Below are 15,996 nucleotides of genomic sequence, written 5' to 3' on the forward strand. Positions count from 1 at the left end.
ATTCCTGAAGATATCATAGGAAACCTTGTTAAATGGCTTGCTAGGACTAAAATAAATCATGATTATATTTTTTCCATTAATTATTATTAGAGTGATTTCATACTTCTGTCTAAAAAAACAATAAGTGATTTTGAACCTGAGTCTCATAACTATCCTTATTTTAAGTGCTTACAAACTAGCATATACTAATATTAAATCTTATGATATAATATTTATATTTCCTGACCTCTCTATAACATTATCAATTCCTCGTGGGAAAAAGTCATTTATACTTCCATGTGTGTTTTGTAAATTAACACAGCAGCAGGCTTAACCAATAATTATGATTTCAGCCCCCAAATTAAAAAAAAATATGTTAAAGTAACATATAATACAAGAAAATAAAATATTCTCAAGTCTCTCTCCTATATATTTTACTGTTTTTTAATTTAAATCAATCTGCAATTTGAAGAAGACACTCTGCTTATTTTAGATAACATTAAGTTACTAACTGAGGATGGCTATCTAATTATGTCTACGGGAACTACTGTCAGTCGTCTTAGAACTAGTCATACAGTAACAAAAATAAAATGTTTCTCATTATTCAAAAATGTTAATTGAGTTATTTAATTTCCAGGGTGCTTATTGGTTCTCCTTTAGTTGGACAACCCAAGAACAGAACTGGAGATGTCTATAAGTGTCCAGTTGGGAGAGGTGAATCATTACCTTGCATAAAGTTGGATCTTCCAGGTATGTAAAGTCAAAATGTTAAAGCCTGATCCTAAATTATGCCCAGCATTCTCACTGAAAGTGAATTTCAACCAACTCAGGAAAAGATTAGAAGGAATCTATAAACATTCTTCCATTGTTATTATTCAGATTACATAAAATGGCATTCTGATGCCTTCTGACCTTCATTTGCTCTAGAAATTCATCATACAATATCATCACAGATATAGAAGGTCTTACTAGTTTTGTAACTTGTAACCACCTCCATTGTTCGGAATCCTTTGTAAAACCAGTGGTAACATAAAAGGAACTCTTCTAAATAAACCTATCCATCACATTTCCTCCACAAAATTTAACTTAGTGTTTGTTTTTTCAAAGAAAATAACACGAGAAATAGAAATTTAATTTTTAAAAAGAGAATTGCAAAAGGTAAATTTATATTGAAATGTATGTATTTGATAGAAGTATCAGCATAGTTAGAACATGACTAGAAAATTCCTACAAGAACTATCCAGGAATTGGAAAGCTGTCAGTGTTCTGTGCAATATTAAGTACCATGGAAATTACTCATCCTCTTCAGGTTTATTTAAGATATTGTATTTTTCAGTTCTCCTTTTTTTTCAATTTCCTACTTGTTTATTATGAGCATTTTTTCCTTTACATTCAAGAGCATAGCTACTTTAATATGTCTTGCCTGATAATTCCAACATCTGGAATATCTCAACATCGCTTTCCATTTATTACCTTTCTCTTGAGGTTAGGTCACATTTTCCTGTTTCTTCTTATGTTTAGTAATTTTTTATTGTATCCTGGATTAAACTTTTGAGTTTTAAGTGTGGAGATTCTAGATCTGTTATGTGCCTTTGAAAAGTCTTTACTTTTAGTTTTAGCAGGCAATTTACTTGGCTGAACTCAGTTTCCAAACAACAGTGGGAAGCAGTTAAAATCTCTATTCAATTCTTCTAATTTTTTAGCTGGGCTGTGTGAAGTTTACCCTGCACATGTACAGTTCAGGTCATTCAGATGTTTGGAAAGAATATCTGTATATATTCAAACCCTCTTTTTGTGGCTCTACTTTCCAAGATAGCCCCTCTTCACTTGACACTGCTGTCATTGCCCCATTCTCTGTCCTCTGTTTCTTCTAGACAGGAAGACTGTGAGGTCTATCTGAGGTTTAGCCACTGACTCAGGCCTTCCCTTAGGGGAAAACAAACAAACACAAAAACAGGAAACTCATCCAGTGCTAATCTCTTCTTACAAGTATAGACTCCCTTCCAGTTTCTGCCTGCTCTTGGTTGCTTTCCAGTGCCTTCAGACGGTTGTTTCATACATTTTTTTTTTCCTTTTCCTAGAGTTTATAGTTGTTATTTGCAGAAGAGTTGTTCTGATAAGAGCAACTCCTCCGTTACTGGAAACTGGAATAGAGTTTTAACATTAGTGTGAGGATGTTGGCTACACCAAGAACAGTACGGAAGTTTCTGCTGTAGTCCCTAATGTCCCAGGAATGCTCATCCTGGGTCAACGGTAGGATACAAAATTCTAATCTAGATTATTCAAGACCAGTTCCAGATGCTTTCAAAGCAAACCAGACTGGATTCTGGGACAAAGACCAATGCTCAGATTAGGAGGTCATTGTGACCTTTCAGGAATCTCTGCTTCCATTCCATTAAATCTACATGTAATCTTAAGGTAAGAAAAAATTCTAGGCATGAACAGTGAGACAAACCTTTCTTTTCTTTTCTTTTTTTATATATATTACAGGAATTGTTTTTTTTTTTAATTTATTTTGTAATTTAAACAAGCTGCCAGATTTTTTTAAGAAAGACATCTTCATATTCCAGATTGATTTTTTTTTAATTAATTAATTAATTTATTTATGGCTGTGTTGGGTCTTCGTTTCTATGTGAGGGCTTTCGCTAGTTGTGGCAAGCGGGGGCCGCTCTTCATTGCGGCGCGCGGGCCTCTCACCATCGCGGCCTCTCCCGTTGCGGAGCACAGGCTCCAGACGCGCAGGCTCAGTAATTGTGGCTCACGGGCCCAGTCGCTCCGCGGCATGTGGGATCTTCCCAGACCAGGGCTCGAACGCGTGTCCCCTGCATTGGCAGGCAGATTCTCAACCACTGCGCCACCCGGAAAGCCCGACAAATCTTTCTTGAACTTGAGTTTTGCCACTTTCAATTATTTTAGCGTTCTGCTAAGCAGGGTTTAGAAGCTTTTGCGTTTCCTGTCCAATCTTTTTTTTCTTCTTCTTCTTTTTTATTGTGAGTGAGTGGAACTTCTTTTTGCCAGGTTGGCATGCTTTAGGGCTCAACATTCTTATTTGTTCTGTCAAATGTAGTCCCTTCATTGTGTCTTTACCCAAACTTCCTGACCACTGCTCTAATCTTGCCCCAGTTTTCTTTGTAACCCTCCTGATGTCCCTGTGATGGTGAAACTAATGGTCAAAATCTTGTGTCTGAGTTTTCTTTTCTGGCCTTCTACCCATTTTCCTTCTTCTTGCCAGAAATCATGTTTCATCATTGGTCATATATAACATGTAGATGTAACATGTTGGATGACTGTATAAGTTTACTTTGCATCTACAATATTACGAGACTAAATATTTTATTTATTTTAATTAGCAAAAATATGTGAAAAGCTATCCCATGTTCTCATTGCCCTGATAGTTGTGCATTCTTTTACAGTTCAGCAAAAGTATGTGAGACAGTGATCCAGACAAAGTTTCTGAGACAAAAGCCAGAATGTTTTAATGAGAAGACACTTAATTTTACTTTGTTTTCCACCGTCATAAAAGTTTCTTCTATTTTTAGTTAATACATCAATTCCCAATGTCACAGAAGTAAAGGAGAATATGACATTCGGATCAACTTTAGTCACCAACCCAAATGGAGGGTTTCTGGTAAGAAAAGGAAGAGTAAAGATAGTTAATGAACCAAGAATTATATTATAAATCTTTATAAAATCTGTTATATAATTTTTAATCTTATGAGTTTAATTTTTTAAATTTTTTAAAAGGCATGCGGGCCCTTATATGCCTATAGATGTGGACATTTGCATTACACAACGGGAATATGTTCTGATGTCAGCCCCACATTTCAAGTCGTGAACTCCATTGCCCCTGTACAAGGTACAGATTTTATGCAATGTTTGTGCAGTGTTTGAAAAGAGTAAGCAATGAATGAGACATATATATACACAGGAGCATACCAAAAAGCTTGAAGTATTTTCTCGGCTACCAGCATTACCAATTTAGGTAAATGTTTGCTTTGCCAATATATAACCAAACCTCACTGCTATTTTGGAATTGATATTAGTGTAAATAACCTTTACAGAGTCATGTCTAAACATCAGAGCTAAAGCTGTCACATTGTTTTTATGTAAAGGGTGAGTTTCTTTGAGAAAAGTAACCTCATTTGAAATATACACAGAATGAGAACTGTATAGAGAATTCATATTGAGAACATTTCCAAAGATAACTCATACAGTGTTAACTAAAATTAAGTAGGTATGGGTTTTACTTGATGTGAATCCCAAACCAATTGTTACTGAATGCAATGAGTATTTCTTATCACTCTTCTTCTGATTTAAAAAACTCTTTTTTTCTGATTTTAAAAGTGATGTGTCCACTTTGTAGGATATCAGTTCATCTTTTAAAATGAGTTCCTCTTAGCTGTGAAAACATTTCATATACCTCTGAAGATAGACACCAAATTTGCACGATTGAATCTTTTTCTTGCAGAATGCAGCACTCAGCTGGACATAGTCATAGTGCTGGATGGTTCCAACAGTATTTACCCCTGGGAAAGTGTTACAGCTTTTTTAAATGACCTTCTTGAAAGAATGGATATTGGTCCTAAACAGACACAGGTATGACTTCATGTTTTGATTTCTGTTGTCCTAAAGATACAAATGCATGGAGTTTTAATGACGAATTATTCTGAAAATAAATTAATCAGTAAAGCTAAAATTTAGGATGAGCTTTGTATTCCATACCCCTGTTCTTATTCCTGCACATTACTGGCAGGCTGTTTATTTTCTAAGCAGAAAGTATTATGAAAGCTGCATTTTCAATGCTCTGAGAAAATATCCCCTATAGATATCTATAAAATCATAATTTAATTCTTAATTATAAAATAAGCATAGCCACCTTTGGTAATATCAGACCAGGGTTTCAGAATTTGTAGAAACTATTCTGATATGCCATCATAGTGTCTTTTCTCCTGTTGTACAGATAAATTAGGGATTGGCCACAGGATACTGCTGTAAGTCTATTTTCCCCTATATTTAATAATTTCTTTTCTTAAGTAAAAAGCAAATGCTCCAGGCTTTAGCTGCAGTAAGTTGAATAATTGGGTGTTTTTCTCCCCGTGAGTCTCTGTTTCTAAACACATCCCCCTTTATTGCCACTAAATAAAGTGGAACTTCTCACATGGCTCTTCCACTTTAGACAGTGAGTTTGGGTTTAATCAGTCTAATGTTCATTAATGTTATATGGTCACATGGCTTAAAATATGGATAAGACGCAACGGATAATAGGAAAATTAAATGTCAAAGTGAGGACAGTGCCTTGAGGGTAGGAATTAACACTATAATCAGAGTCAAAAATGGCTGTTGCAAAGTGTGGGGACCTCAGGAGAGCACAGGAGACAGCTGGGCTGCACACGCAGTCCAGTGTTCTTAACTTTTTCTCTGAGAGCTCTACTCTTGGAAAGATTTCTGGGGCACTGAAAAAGTTGTATGACCGCATTAATATTTGTCACACCTGCATTAAAATTGGGATATAAATAGACACACACATCTATATACACATATATGTATGTGTGTGTATACCTATGTATACACACACATACATATATGTACATTCATGCATATGTATATATACATACATGTATCTGTGTATATATATTTTATATTTTTGTATCTGTGTGTATACATATTTTTATCCTTTTATATTTATTTTAAATATATAACATAATTTTATTTTAGAGTATATATTTATATAATGCATATTTAAAACATATATTATATATTTTATGATATATACATATCATACATTTTCCCAAAAGGATGGTAGTTGAAAATTGCAAATTAGAACTCAAACTTCAAAGTGAAATGTCATATGGCTGTATTCCAAGGTTGAATGGATCTCTTTAGAGAGCCAGGTGAGGGGTAATGTGTATATCCCAGTGGACAATAGGGAACTTCTTGAAATCAGAGTAAAATTATTATAGGAAGATGTACTTTTCTTATAATCATATCACAAAATGTAAGTTTCCCTCGATGCAAGCTTCTTATCTGCAGTTATCTTCCCAAGTGGATTGCTGGAAGTTTGGAGAAGATATTCTCTTTCTTCTTGCTACAGGGCATCAGGTGGCCTGCATCCTTTAGAAGACCACTCAGAATGGTGACCTGCTTCTCCTTTTCGTACAATACACGTTCCACATGGACCCCTTTTTTTCCCTTCTGAGAACTTCTCTCCCTTCTTCCTTTCCTCTCTTCCCTTATCCTTTCTCTCCTTGGTCAATAAGATTTCATAGAGCCATAAAGTTATAGCTGGAAGAGGTCTTAGAGGTCATTTAGCCCCAAATCTCAACTGATGGAGGGGACCTGAGAAGCTAAGTGACTTGTGCAGGGTCTCTTGCTTGTTGATGGCAGATTTGAACACGCAGCTCTCCAACTGCAGTGCAGCCGTCTTTCCTTTCTGAGACCTCTACTTCGAGAGAAGTTTCAGAGCAGGTGCCCTCTGATGTCCCTAGACAGTGGTCTCTAGTCCTTTGTCCCCGTGCCTCCTTGGCCAGCCCCCTGGTTGGAAGCAGGCCAGGACTCTTGGTGCTCCGTTGCCTGCACTGACATACCTAGATTCAAACTCCTGATCACAGGTCTCCCCTCTCTCAACACGTTCCCCACAATGAGTTTTCCTCCCTTCCACCTGTTTTATCCACCCCATTTTACCTTCTTATCCAATCCTTTCTTTCCAAAGCTAATGACAGTCTTGGAAAATTTTAAAATTTGTATTCTTTTTTTAGTCATCTGAATATTTGATTTTACTTTTAAATTTATCTATTACACTATAAAAATTAATGTGTTTGTAGCTATTTGTGGAAATTAGTGCAGCTGTGACATGTTTGAAGTTTCTCCACAGCTTCAGGAAGCAAACCTACAAGGCTGTTTTAGAGGAATAATCACTGCTTCAGTGGAGATCTATGCCCGTGGCTCAGTTTTGTAAAGAAATAGCTAACAATCAATTGCTTATATACTCAACCCATTCTGCTGCAGTTTTGATGTTTCCATCTATGAGAACTAGAATTAATTTTACATTTCAGTAGTGAGAGTCCCAATAGAGGAGCTATTCTGTCCAGCACCAGTGGAATTCCAGCCTTCCAGAGTGGGCTTCGTGGAGTTTTATGTCTTTCTGGGAGGAAACAGTGGCTCTATTCAGAGGAATGGGGACGATCCCTGGGGTCTAGATGCTGCCAGTGAATGGGAGGGACACAGACTTACTCTGAGAAGAGTCAGGTCACATTTCCTTGGTTCCATGACCCCATTCCTCAAAGAGGAAGATTTCAGAATGCAACCCTGTGCACTGAGTCATTTGGTGCATCTGCAGAGGAGCTGCTTAAATTGCTGAGTTTTTATGTCACATTTTGCTTGTGTCATTCATTATGGAGCTTAGCCAGACTCATTCATTCATTTATTCACTTGTTTCTCCTGAGGATTTACTATGTACCAGGCTCTGTGTGAGGGCTTGGATAATTGTGGAGAGTAAGACAGATGCGGCCACTGCTTTCATGGAGCCTCTGTAAAAAGCAGTGTTTCTCCAGATATGGCTCATGGAATTCCTGCTTCTGAATCCCAGAGGTACTTGGACTGTACCCCAGACTTTAAGAATCAGAATCTCTGAGGGTGGGGCTACAGAGCCTGCATTTTAAGTAAGCAACCCATATGATTTTTAAATAGGTTAAATTTGAGAAACAGTGGATTAAATGCATTATTAAATTGATGTGTGTGGTGTGTGTGTGTGTCTGTGCTTGCTGCACCCTCCAGATTACAGGGACCTCAAGACTGAAGCCTTTATATCTCTTTTTATCCTTGTCAGTGGCCAGCCCAGTGCTTTGCTGTGACATAGTGGCGCTTTAATGAGCACCTGTTGAATAAATGTGTGTATCGTAATGAATGTATTTTTGTATTTTTCTCTGATAGGTGAACATTTAATGAGACTTTTTCTATAACTGGCATTTTAGTATTCTTTAAGTATATTATTTATATGTTAGGCTTTAGTGTTTATACTTTAGTAATTTCAAATCTTTTTCTATGTTGGTTTAAGTTGTATTAATGACTAGTTTCATAAGTAACTCTCTAAACAAAAGGGATTGAGAAGGACATTTACTAAGCCATCACTTTTGCCAAACTGTATTTAATCGTGTTTTAAGTACAACACATTTAAATACCCTTTAAATTTGACCTTCCTTCAGTGGAGTCAGACAAGAAACTCATTCATAGAAATTTGAAAAGATACTTTCACTTCAAAGAAACGCATACTAAAATGTATGCTTTTCTTTCAGGTGGTCTTATAGTAATTCTCTCGAAAAACATAGACAATTTGTTTTAACAATCATTTTTTTTCCTGATTTATTGATAACATAGTTTAAATAAGGGGTTTTTTGTCTTTTGTTTTTGTTTGTTTTCAATTGAAGCACCCAATCCTGCCCTAAGATTGGCAGAATTAACTTCTGGAATTTTTCCTTCCCCTACTTAAATATAAAAATGAATTTCAAGAGATACTGCCCAGAAGAAGACGCAAAGATCTTTCCAAAGATGGAAAGTTCCAAAGATGGAAAGTTATGAGCTAGATACAGGACTCTTTAAACTCCTCACCCGTATCAAGGATATAAAGGCATTAAGAATGAAGTTGACAGATTTGTGAAGTGGATTTCTCTGTAGAAAGAGCCTAGTGAGAAAGGCTTCAGTGAGATCATACAGTGAGCTTGGTGTGTGTCTATGAAAGTTGGGACATGCAATTGGTGAGTGTCTGACTCCTGCCTGAAATATCTGAAGGGCAAGATAGCTGTCTGGCTGCTGACGGGCGAGTTAAGGCAGTGGGATCGGCCTCACACCCAGAGTTGTCGGTACAAAGAATGTGTTTCCCATGGATCATTATGGAATCATGTTAGCTCCTGCCCATAGAATCTCCTGGAAGCGAGTGGAGGCCTCTGCACAGAACAGCCGAAGCCTTCCCTGATTCCTAGGGGCCACAGTAGTGAGATGCATTCACTCAGGCAAGGATGCAGGTGAAGGGAGATCTCCAAAGAGCCCACCAGAAAGATAACACCTGTTAGCACCTACTCCATCTTAGGACAGCACCAGTCAAGTAAGAATTTCTGTACCCTGTATTTATCTTCCCTCCCTCCATCGGTGGAGATGTCAGATATTAGAGTTAGCAATCTGAGAGAAGAGGAGCAGAGAAACAAAGAAAGAGCCAGTCATGCCCCTTCCTCAGCTACAGGCTTCTCACCTCCCATAAGCCTTAGTAGGGGGAGGAGAGAAGATTTAACTATAAGTCAACTTTGATATTTTGTTTTATTGATTTTGTTTTAGTTTAGGTTGAACCATATGAAATCGTTGCTATTTGATCCTTTTTTGACCTACAAATACAGCACTTTCATGTGGTACAACCTAAATTAAAATATAGAGCTTTTTTTAAACAGACATTTTAAAACTAAAAATAATAAAAGTCATAAGACATTTATCTTTCCATCCAGTGAGAGTAGAAGAATTTCACCCTAAATAAGTTTTAAAGGGATCATGGGCCAAAAAAAAATTTTACATTCTAATTATACCTCATGAGTTCTTGTTTGTTATATCGATATTAATTACAATTATTCACTTGATACAAAAGGTGAAGATCAAATATTATGGCCTACTCTCTGCAGTCATAGATTTTTCATTTAGTAATTGCAATTATTGGAAAGGAGTCTCAAAGATATGGAATGTTTCGGAAGTAATTTTCACCTCCACAGAAAAAAAAAAGGAAGGAAGGAAGGAAAATAAATTTTAAAACTTTCATTAAAGTTTCCATATGACAATTAGTATACATTAGAAAAATGCAATGCAAGTGACAAAAACATTCACCCTAAATAGTTACTCAGAGTTTCTCCCATGTTTCTGTGTGGTCCCATTAACACTTTTTGCAAACATAGTCAAGGAACTTTTGCAAACCAGTTTTTTACCCAAGACAGAGTAAAGGCTGTAAAATTGTTTTGTAAAAAACCACCTATAAAAACAAACCTGAAACACTCTGAGCTTGCCATAAAAGATATGATGGTATAAACATTATGGAGGTCTTATTGATCCTCAATACCTAAACATAACATTGCTTTTAATAATAAATGAGAATGATATAAATATGCCATATACAAGTGCATTACCCTAAATAAAAGCAGTAAATTGTGAGGCTTGATATAAAAAGTGAAATATACTAATGGAACAATGTCTAGACTGTTCCTATCAAGAGTATAGCATAATATTAAACCAGGCAAAATGAAAGAGGGAAATTAATTAAATTTTAGGAATATTATTTATCTTTCTTTTTACTACACATTTTATGGCCATTTCCCGAGGAGCCTAAACTATGAGGGCTGATTCACTGTTGTGAGGTCTGCGAAGAAACCTGTCTGAGCCGAGCAGCTATGTCCTTGTCAGTCAGGCTGTCGTTTCCGAAAGTGGTGCTGGGAAGGAGGTGAACCTCCCTGCTCACTAGCGTCCTGGTCTCCGTTGTCCTCTACCTCCATTCATCACTCATCTGAGTTATTTTTCCCATGTAAAGTCTGGATCATGGAATTTCCCTGAATAAAAATCTCCTGTCCTTGCCTGTGGAATAATACCCAAGCTCTCCAGTGATTTATAAGACGTTCGTCACCTAGTGGCTTGTCATTCCACTGTCTCCTGCCTCCTTCCCTTCTTGCCCTGTAGCCACTCCTACCCTGGCCTTCCCTGAACACGTTGCTCTATGCTCACGTGATTCTCTCTGCCCGGAAAGCCCTTCTCCACCCCAGGCCCCATGTGCGAGGTAAACTTCTGAGACTCAGTTCAAATGTCACTTTCTCTGTCCTTTTCTGTGGTTATTCCCCCCACCCTTCCCAAGAAAAATCCCTTCCCCTCCATATTCCCACAGCATTTACACACCCTTCGTCCACTGCTCTCTCATTCAGTGGCATCGCTTTTTGTTTCGTGAGTGCGTCTTTCCTGGTGGAATGTGAATTCCACAACGACATCATTGTGCCTTAATCCTTTTACTTATGGAATACAGCAGAGTTTCCTGCATTGCCTAGCACGTAGGAGGCAAGTCATTTATGTTGGAAAAATGTAATTTCTGGAATTTTTAATTTCTCCTTGTGTTAAAAATCATTATCGTACTGACCACCGTCTCTCACTCTGCTTCATGAAGTCATTGAGCTAGAAGGGACTTGTTTGTGGGGGACACCCCAGACTCCCCTTTACATTGTGTTTCAGGCTTTTCTTTGGAGGTGTTCAACACATCTAGCCCCATTCACCTCTGGTCCTGATTTTTCCCATAGTCTTCCCCATTTTAACATCTTCTAGCCTTACATTTTTGAGCATGGGTCAATTTCATTGCAGCATCTTCCATCAAGCAAGAGACCAGCTAAAGACATCCTTTTCTTAGGACCTACATTTTTTTAAAAAATAAATTTATTTATTTTATTTATTTATTTTTGGCTGCACTGGGTCTCCGTTGCTGCGCAGTGGCTTTCTCTAGTTGTGGTGAGCGGGGGCTACTTTTCATTGCGGTGCGCGGGCTTCTCATTGAGGTGGCTTCTCTTGTTGCAGAGCACGGGCTCTAGGCACACGGACTTCAGTGGTTGTGGCACGTGGGCTTAGTTGCTCCGCGGCATGTGGGATCTTCCCGGACCAGGGCTCAAACCCATGTCCCCTGCATTGGCAGGTGGATTCTTAACCACTGCGCCACCAGGGAAGCCCAGGACCAACATCTTTAATTTACCGACTTTATTTGTGTTTCTGAGGAGTCATTTCATCTACCTGTGAACCAGTCCTGTTCATCCCTCTCCATAGTGACAAAGGTTAAGCCAGGTTTCAGCTAACACAGCCTTGAATGGTTTGTATTGACAGTTAATTTGGATTGAAGCCTGTATTACCACCACATTCATACTCTCACTTAATTGCAGTAGAAGCATGTTGTAGGGCAGGGCTTTTGCACCTTACTTTGGGGAAAGGAAACATAAAATGACCAGACGCAAAGTCTGAGCTCTTATCAGATTAAGCAATTGTGCATCCTACAGAAACACAGAAAGCTTTACTGGGCTTCCCTGTCATTACACCCCTAAAGAAGCTATTGCTTGGATAATGTTAATTGTTGAATGAAAACCCAGAAACTTAGCTCATTTTGGGCATTAAAATTTAGGCGCTGGTGTTATAACTCTAACTTAAGAATACAAGGTAATCGTATAATTCTAAATGAGGAAATAATTCCATTCCTTCATGATTCTTTGACTCAGTATACTTAATAGCTATTTTAAACACTTCTCTTTTTTTAAAACTCCCTTGTCATTCTGTTGTGACTTTAAGTTTTATGAGAAAAAATTAGTGATTTTTGTGATTTCTAACAGCATCATTCCTTCCATATTCCTCACACTCACTTTCCTCCTTGTTCTTTTCTAACCCCAAAAGAGAAAAGGCCGTTTGGATAATTAATTCATTTTAATTTAGCAGATATTTATGAAGTATCTTATTGGTCAAGTATTATGCTAGACGTGATAGCAATATAAATAACAAACTCTAATACTTTGTCCCTAATCCTGAAAAATCTTCCAACTTAGAAATGAAGTAAAGTCTTGTATTTGGATAATTGCAATGCATGACAGTATGACATAAATATAACAAGGGTGAATAAAGCAGAACAATTCATTGATCTTTACGAGTAGATAACTCAATATTAGAATAAAGCAATGTTTTCCAAGCTATGTTGTTTGAGGTGTTGAATATGTTCCTTACAAAAAAATATTCTCTTAAATAAAAATAAAATACATCAGGTCTTCCAATTCGTGATTCACAATGCATGTTTTCATATTAAAGATTCCGGGAGCACTTTCAAAAGAATCCACTTATGAGTCAGAGTAGAGCAATTCAGGAGTGAGAGAAAGCCTTGCTCTTTTGCTCCATTTGAAATGTGTGGCATTTTTTTACTTAACATAAGTAGCAGAGGGAGGCAGACAGAGACAGAGAAACTGTTATACTTTGTATTAACAATTGCTTTCCAAGATTATTTGATCATGGACTCTTTTTAAAAAATCATACCTAGCAGCTGAGAGAGTTAGTATTCCCTGGAAAAGGGGTAAGGGAATATTAGTTTGGGGCTTATCTGAAACATGATTGCAAATTTTATGTTTAAGTGGAAAGTTCTAAGTGTTACAAACCTCTTGTTCACGTAACAGAATCCTCAGCCAGTTGTGTGCCTGGTTTATGCTATAATGTGAATCACCTCTTACTTCTCTTTGGACTTAGATTGTAATTACAACTGCTTAATCAGGAAGTTCAAACTGCATCTCCCCAGGAGCTAAATGTGTCCCTTACAGTTGTCTCTGAAAAGTAACTTTTCTTTCTACTGTGGTCTATCCCCCCTTTATAAGAATCTACTGTTACTATCTTCATCTACTCTTTTACTGATGCCATAAGCTGCTCTACCCATTCTCCCTTAAAGAAGGCCCACATTTAACCCAGTTTCTCCTTTTAGCTGCCATCTCTGCCTACTTTCTTGCATTTAGCAAAAATGACTAGAATCTTTCCATCTTTACTATTCCTCACCAGCTCTCTACTTAACTCCACCTTCTGGGTCTTGTACCATTCCAATGCAATTGGCCCCTTCAAGTCAAATATGATGATTATTGATTGTGTATCTTTCCGCAAATTCTGGAATGATTTAAATGTCTTTACTGATCATCCTTGACAGATTTTCCAGGCTCAAGCCTGCTTTGCTTCCTCCCATTCTACTATCATACTCTGCTGTCTGTTCTTTACCTGGGTAGCTCATTCAGAAAGCTGGATCCTCCTTCCTCCATGAGGGCCTTACAAGTGAGACAATAAATGTGCTTGCGATCCTCTCTCCTCCTGTTTCCTCACCAGGTGTGTTCATCACTTTTTATCTCATTATTTAATTCTCATACTTATTTGACTCGGTTGTAGATGCATGTATACCCATTATGCTAGTACAAATCTGTTTCACCTGCCTTAAATTATAAACTAAGCTGGGACTGAAACTATTTCTACTGAAGTGGGTCTCACCAGTACTCAGCAAAGCATTACATATGTTTTGTGATTTGAGCATTCTCCTGTGATGAAAATTAGTAAATGGCACCCTTTTCTGGGGAAGACACAGCTGACCTTATTCTATCTGGTTCCTAAGGAAATAAGAACCCCTGTGTCAGCCGGAGACCTACACTGAATGTCATTTTCCTGAGATGTGAGTTCCCACTGCCCACTCTTCTAATTTCCCACACTTCTTTATATCTCTCTTTTTCTGTTTATCATTATTTCCCTACTATCTCAGTTTTCTACTTGCCTATGTGAAATGTTATAGTCATCTAGTAAGAATGTATGAGGGTCAGCTGTGAGCAAAGCAAAACAGTGGTACAGGATAAGAGAATACCAAAAGCTATGATGCAGTCCATGCTCTTTACCCCTGCTTGCCCCTTCCGAACTTATAATGGAGTTGGGAGATAAAGCAGGCGTACAAAAGTTGAGAAGAATGCAGGGCTCACAGGAGCAGCACAGACAAGTTTGCTTCACAGTTTGAAGAAGGGGAAGATCAGTATGGACTCTTGGCAACGAGGTGGACAAAGCTGCAGAGAAAGTGAACCTTGAACTGAATCTTACCGAATGGGTAGACTTAGCTTAGTTGGAGGGAAAAGGAAGGGCATTTGGTCTGGATAGAGTTCATCCTGAGGAGTCCTAAAGATGAGGATGAATAAAGAAGGTAGGGCCAGACTGTTGAGTGGCTGAAAGTCAGGAGGAAAAAACTGAATTTTAACCTATAGGCCTAGTATTTCAAGAAGCAGCTTGAAGCTTTATCTATTTTCTATTTTAATTACAAGTACAATTCTCTTTTAAAGTATATTTCAAAATCCTTGATGTAAGCAATGAAGAGTTATTGGAGCTTTTGAACAAGGAAGACACATGATAAAAGCAGAATTTAAAGACAGTAAATCTACTATTAATATGTAGAAGGATTTGAGGAAGTGGAAATGGAGGGAGGGAGATCAGCAGTGGAAAGACCCGTGACTGCCATGGTCCAGGTTCAAGGCAATGATGTCTGGCCTGGGCTGAAGAAGGAATGCAGAAACATAGATAATAGCTGCGTTAGATCCAGTTCCCCAGAAGCAAACTCTGAGAGGAGGAGTCCAGTGATAGCAATTCATGAAGGGACTGCTTCCAAAAGAAAATAGGAAGGGATTTGGGGGAACAAAACAGAGCAGCCACAGAGGACAAGCAAGCACGTGAGTTCAGGTGAAGTCAAGGCCTCAGCCTGATCTGGAAGGGGCTCCAAGTTAAGTCGAGGGGCTGGTCTTGCATTTTCCTGCACTCAGGCATTACCTATGGATCAGGGCAAGGGGTGAAGAGGGAGAAAACTCCCAGGCACTTCTTACTCTTTGAACCTTTGGGGCGAAGCAGCTCTAGCAGTCCAAGGACAATCATCTGAGGAAAGTCTCAGGTGGAGCTGTTAGAAGCAAAGTGTACAGAAAGGGTAAGGGAACAGGCAGTTATAAGTTCTCTTATATCCTAACGTTTACAAAAAATAAGCTTATAAAAGTGAGATATATGTTAAGTAGTAAGAGAGATAGATGATAGATGATAGATAGATAGAAGATATAAAGCACTGATCTCTGACCTACCAAGGTGTTACATCTTCTGCTATTCCTGGTGTGAAGATAATTTTTCCAGATAATCCAATTCATAGTAATCAGTTCATAGTATGTTCTATAAGATATGGAAAGTGCGTTGTAAATGTAAAATGTTACATCACAAAGCAGCCTTATTTAGTTGGCATGACTTCCATCTCTTCTCATGTGAACTCCTCCCCATGTATAAATGAGATGCTATTTTTTTCCTGAGGAGTTAATATCTTATCACTAGAATTTGATCGAAGGGAACAGTACACTCATTAGTAAAAAGTAGTAGGATTGTTGGGCAGTGCTATGTGCAACCGCATTTGGGATTCATGAGCAAAACTTCAAAGTGAGACCAGTCTACAAGGTATGT

The 15,996-nt window shown here is 37.9% G+C and overlaps 1 protein-coding gene across 1 annotated transcript in view; it reads left to right on the forward strand.

Annotated features, from left to right (window-relative positions):
- ITGA1 (integrin subunit alpha 1) overlaps positions 1 to 15,996 on the forward strand; it is a 162,119-nt gene that overhangs the window by 70,749 nt on the left and 75,374 nt on the right. The window contains exons 3-6 of the mRNA XM_036845626.1: positions 617 to 729; positions 3,519 to 3,607; positions 3,724 to 3,835; positions 4,448 to 4,575. Of these exons, the coding sequence (XP_036701521.1) occupies positions 617 to 729; positions 3,519 to 3,607; positions 3,724 to 3,835; positions 4,448 to 4,575 (442 nt within the window). The remainder of the gene's footprint in view (positions 1 to 616; positions 730 to 3,518; positions 3,608 to 3,723; positions 3,836 to 4,447; positions 4,576 to 15,996) is intronic.

The sequence above is a fragment of the Balaenoptera musculus genome, chromosome 3, assembly GCF_009873245.2.
Source record: "Balaenoptera musculus isolate JJ_BM4_2016_0621 chromosome 3, mBalMus1.pri.v3, whole genome shotgun sequence".
Taxonomy (NCBI): domain Eukaryota; kingdom Metazoa; phylum Chordata; class Mammalia; order Artiodactyla; family Balaenopteridae; genus Balaenoptera; species Balaenoptera musculus.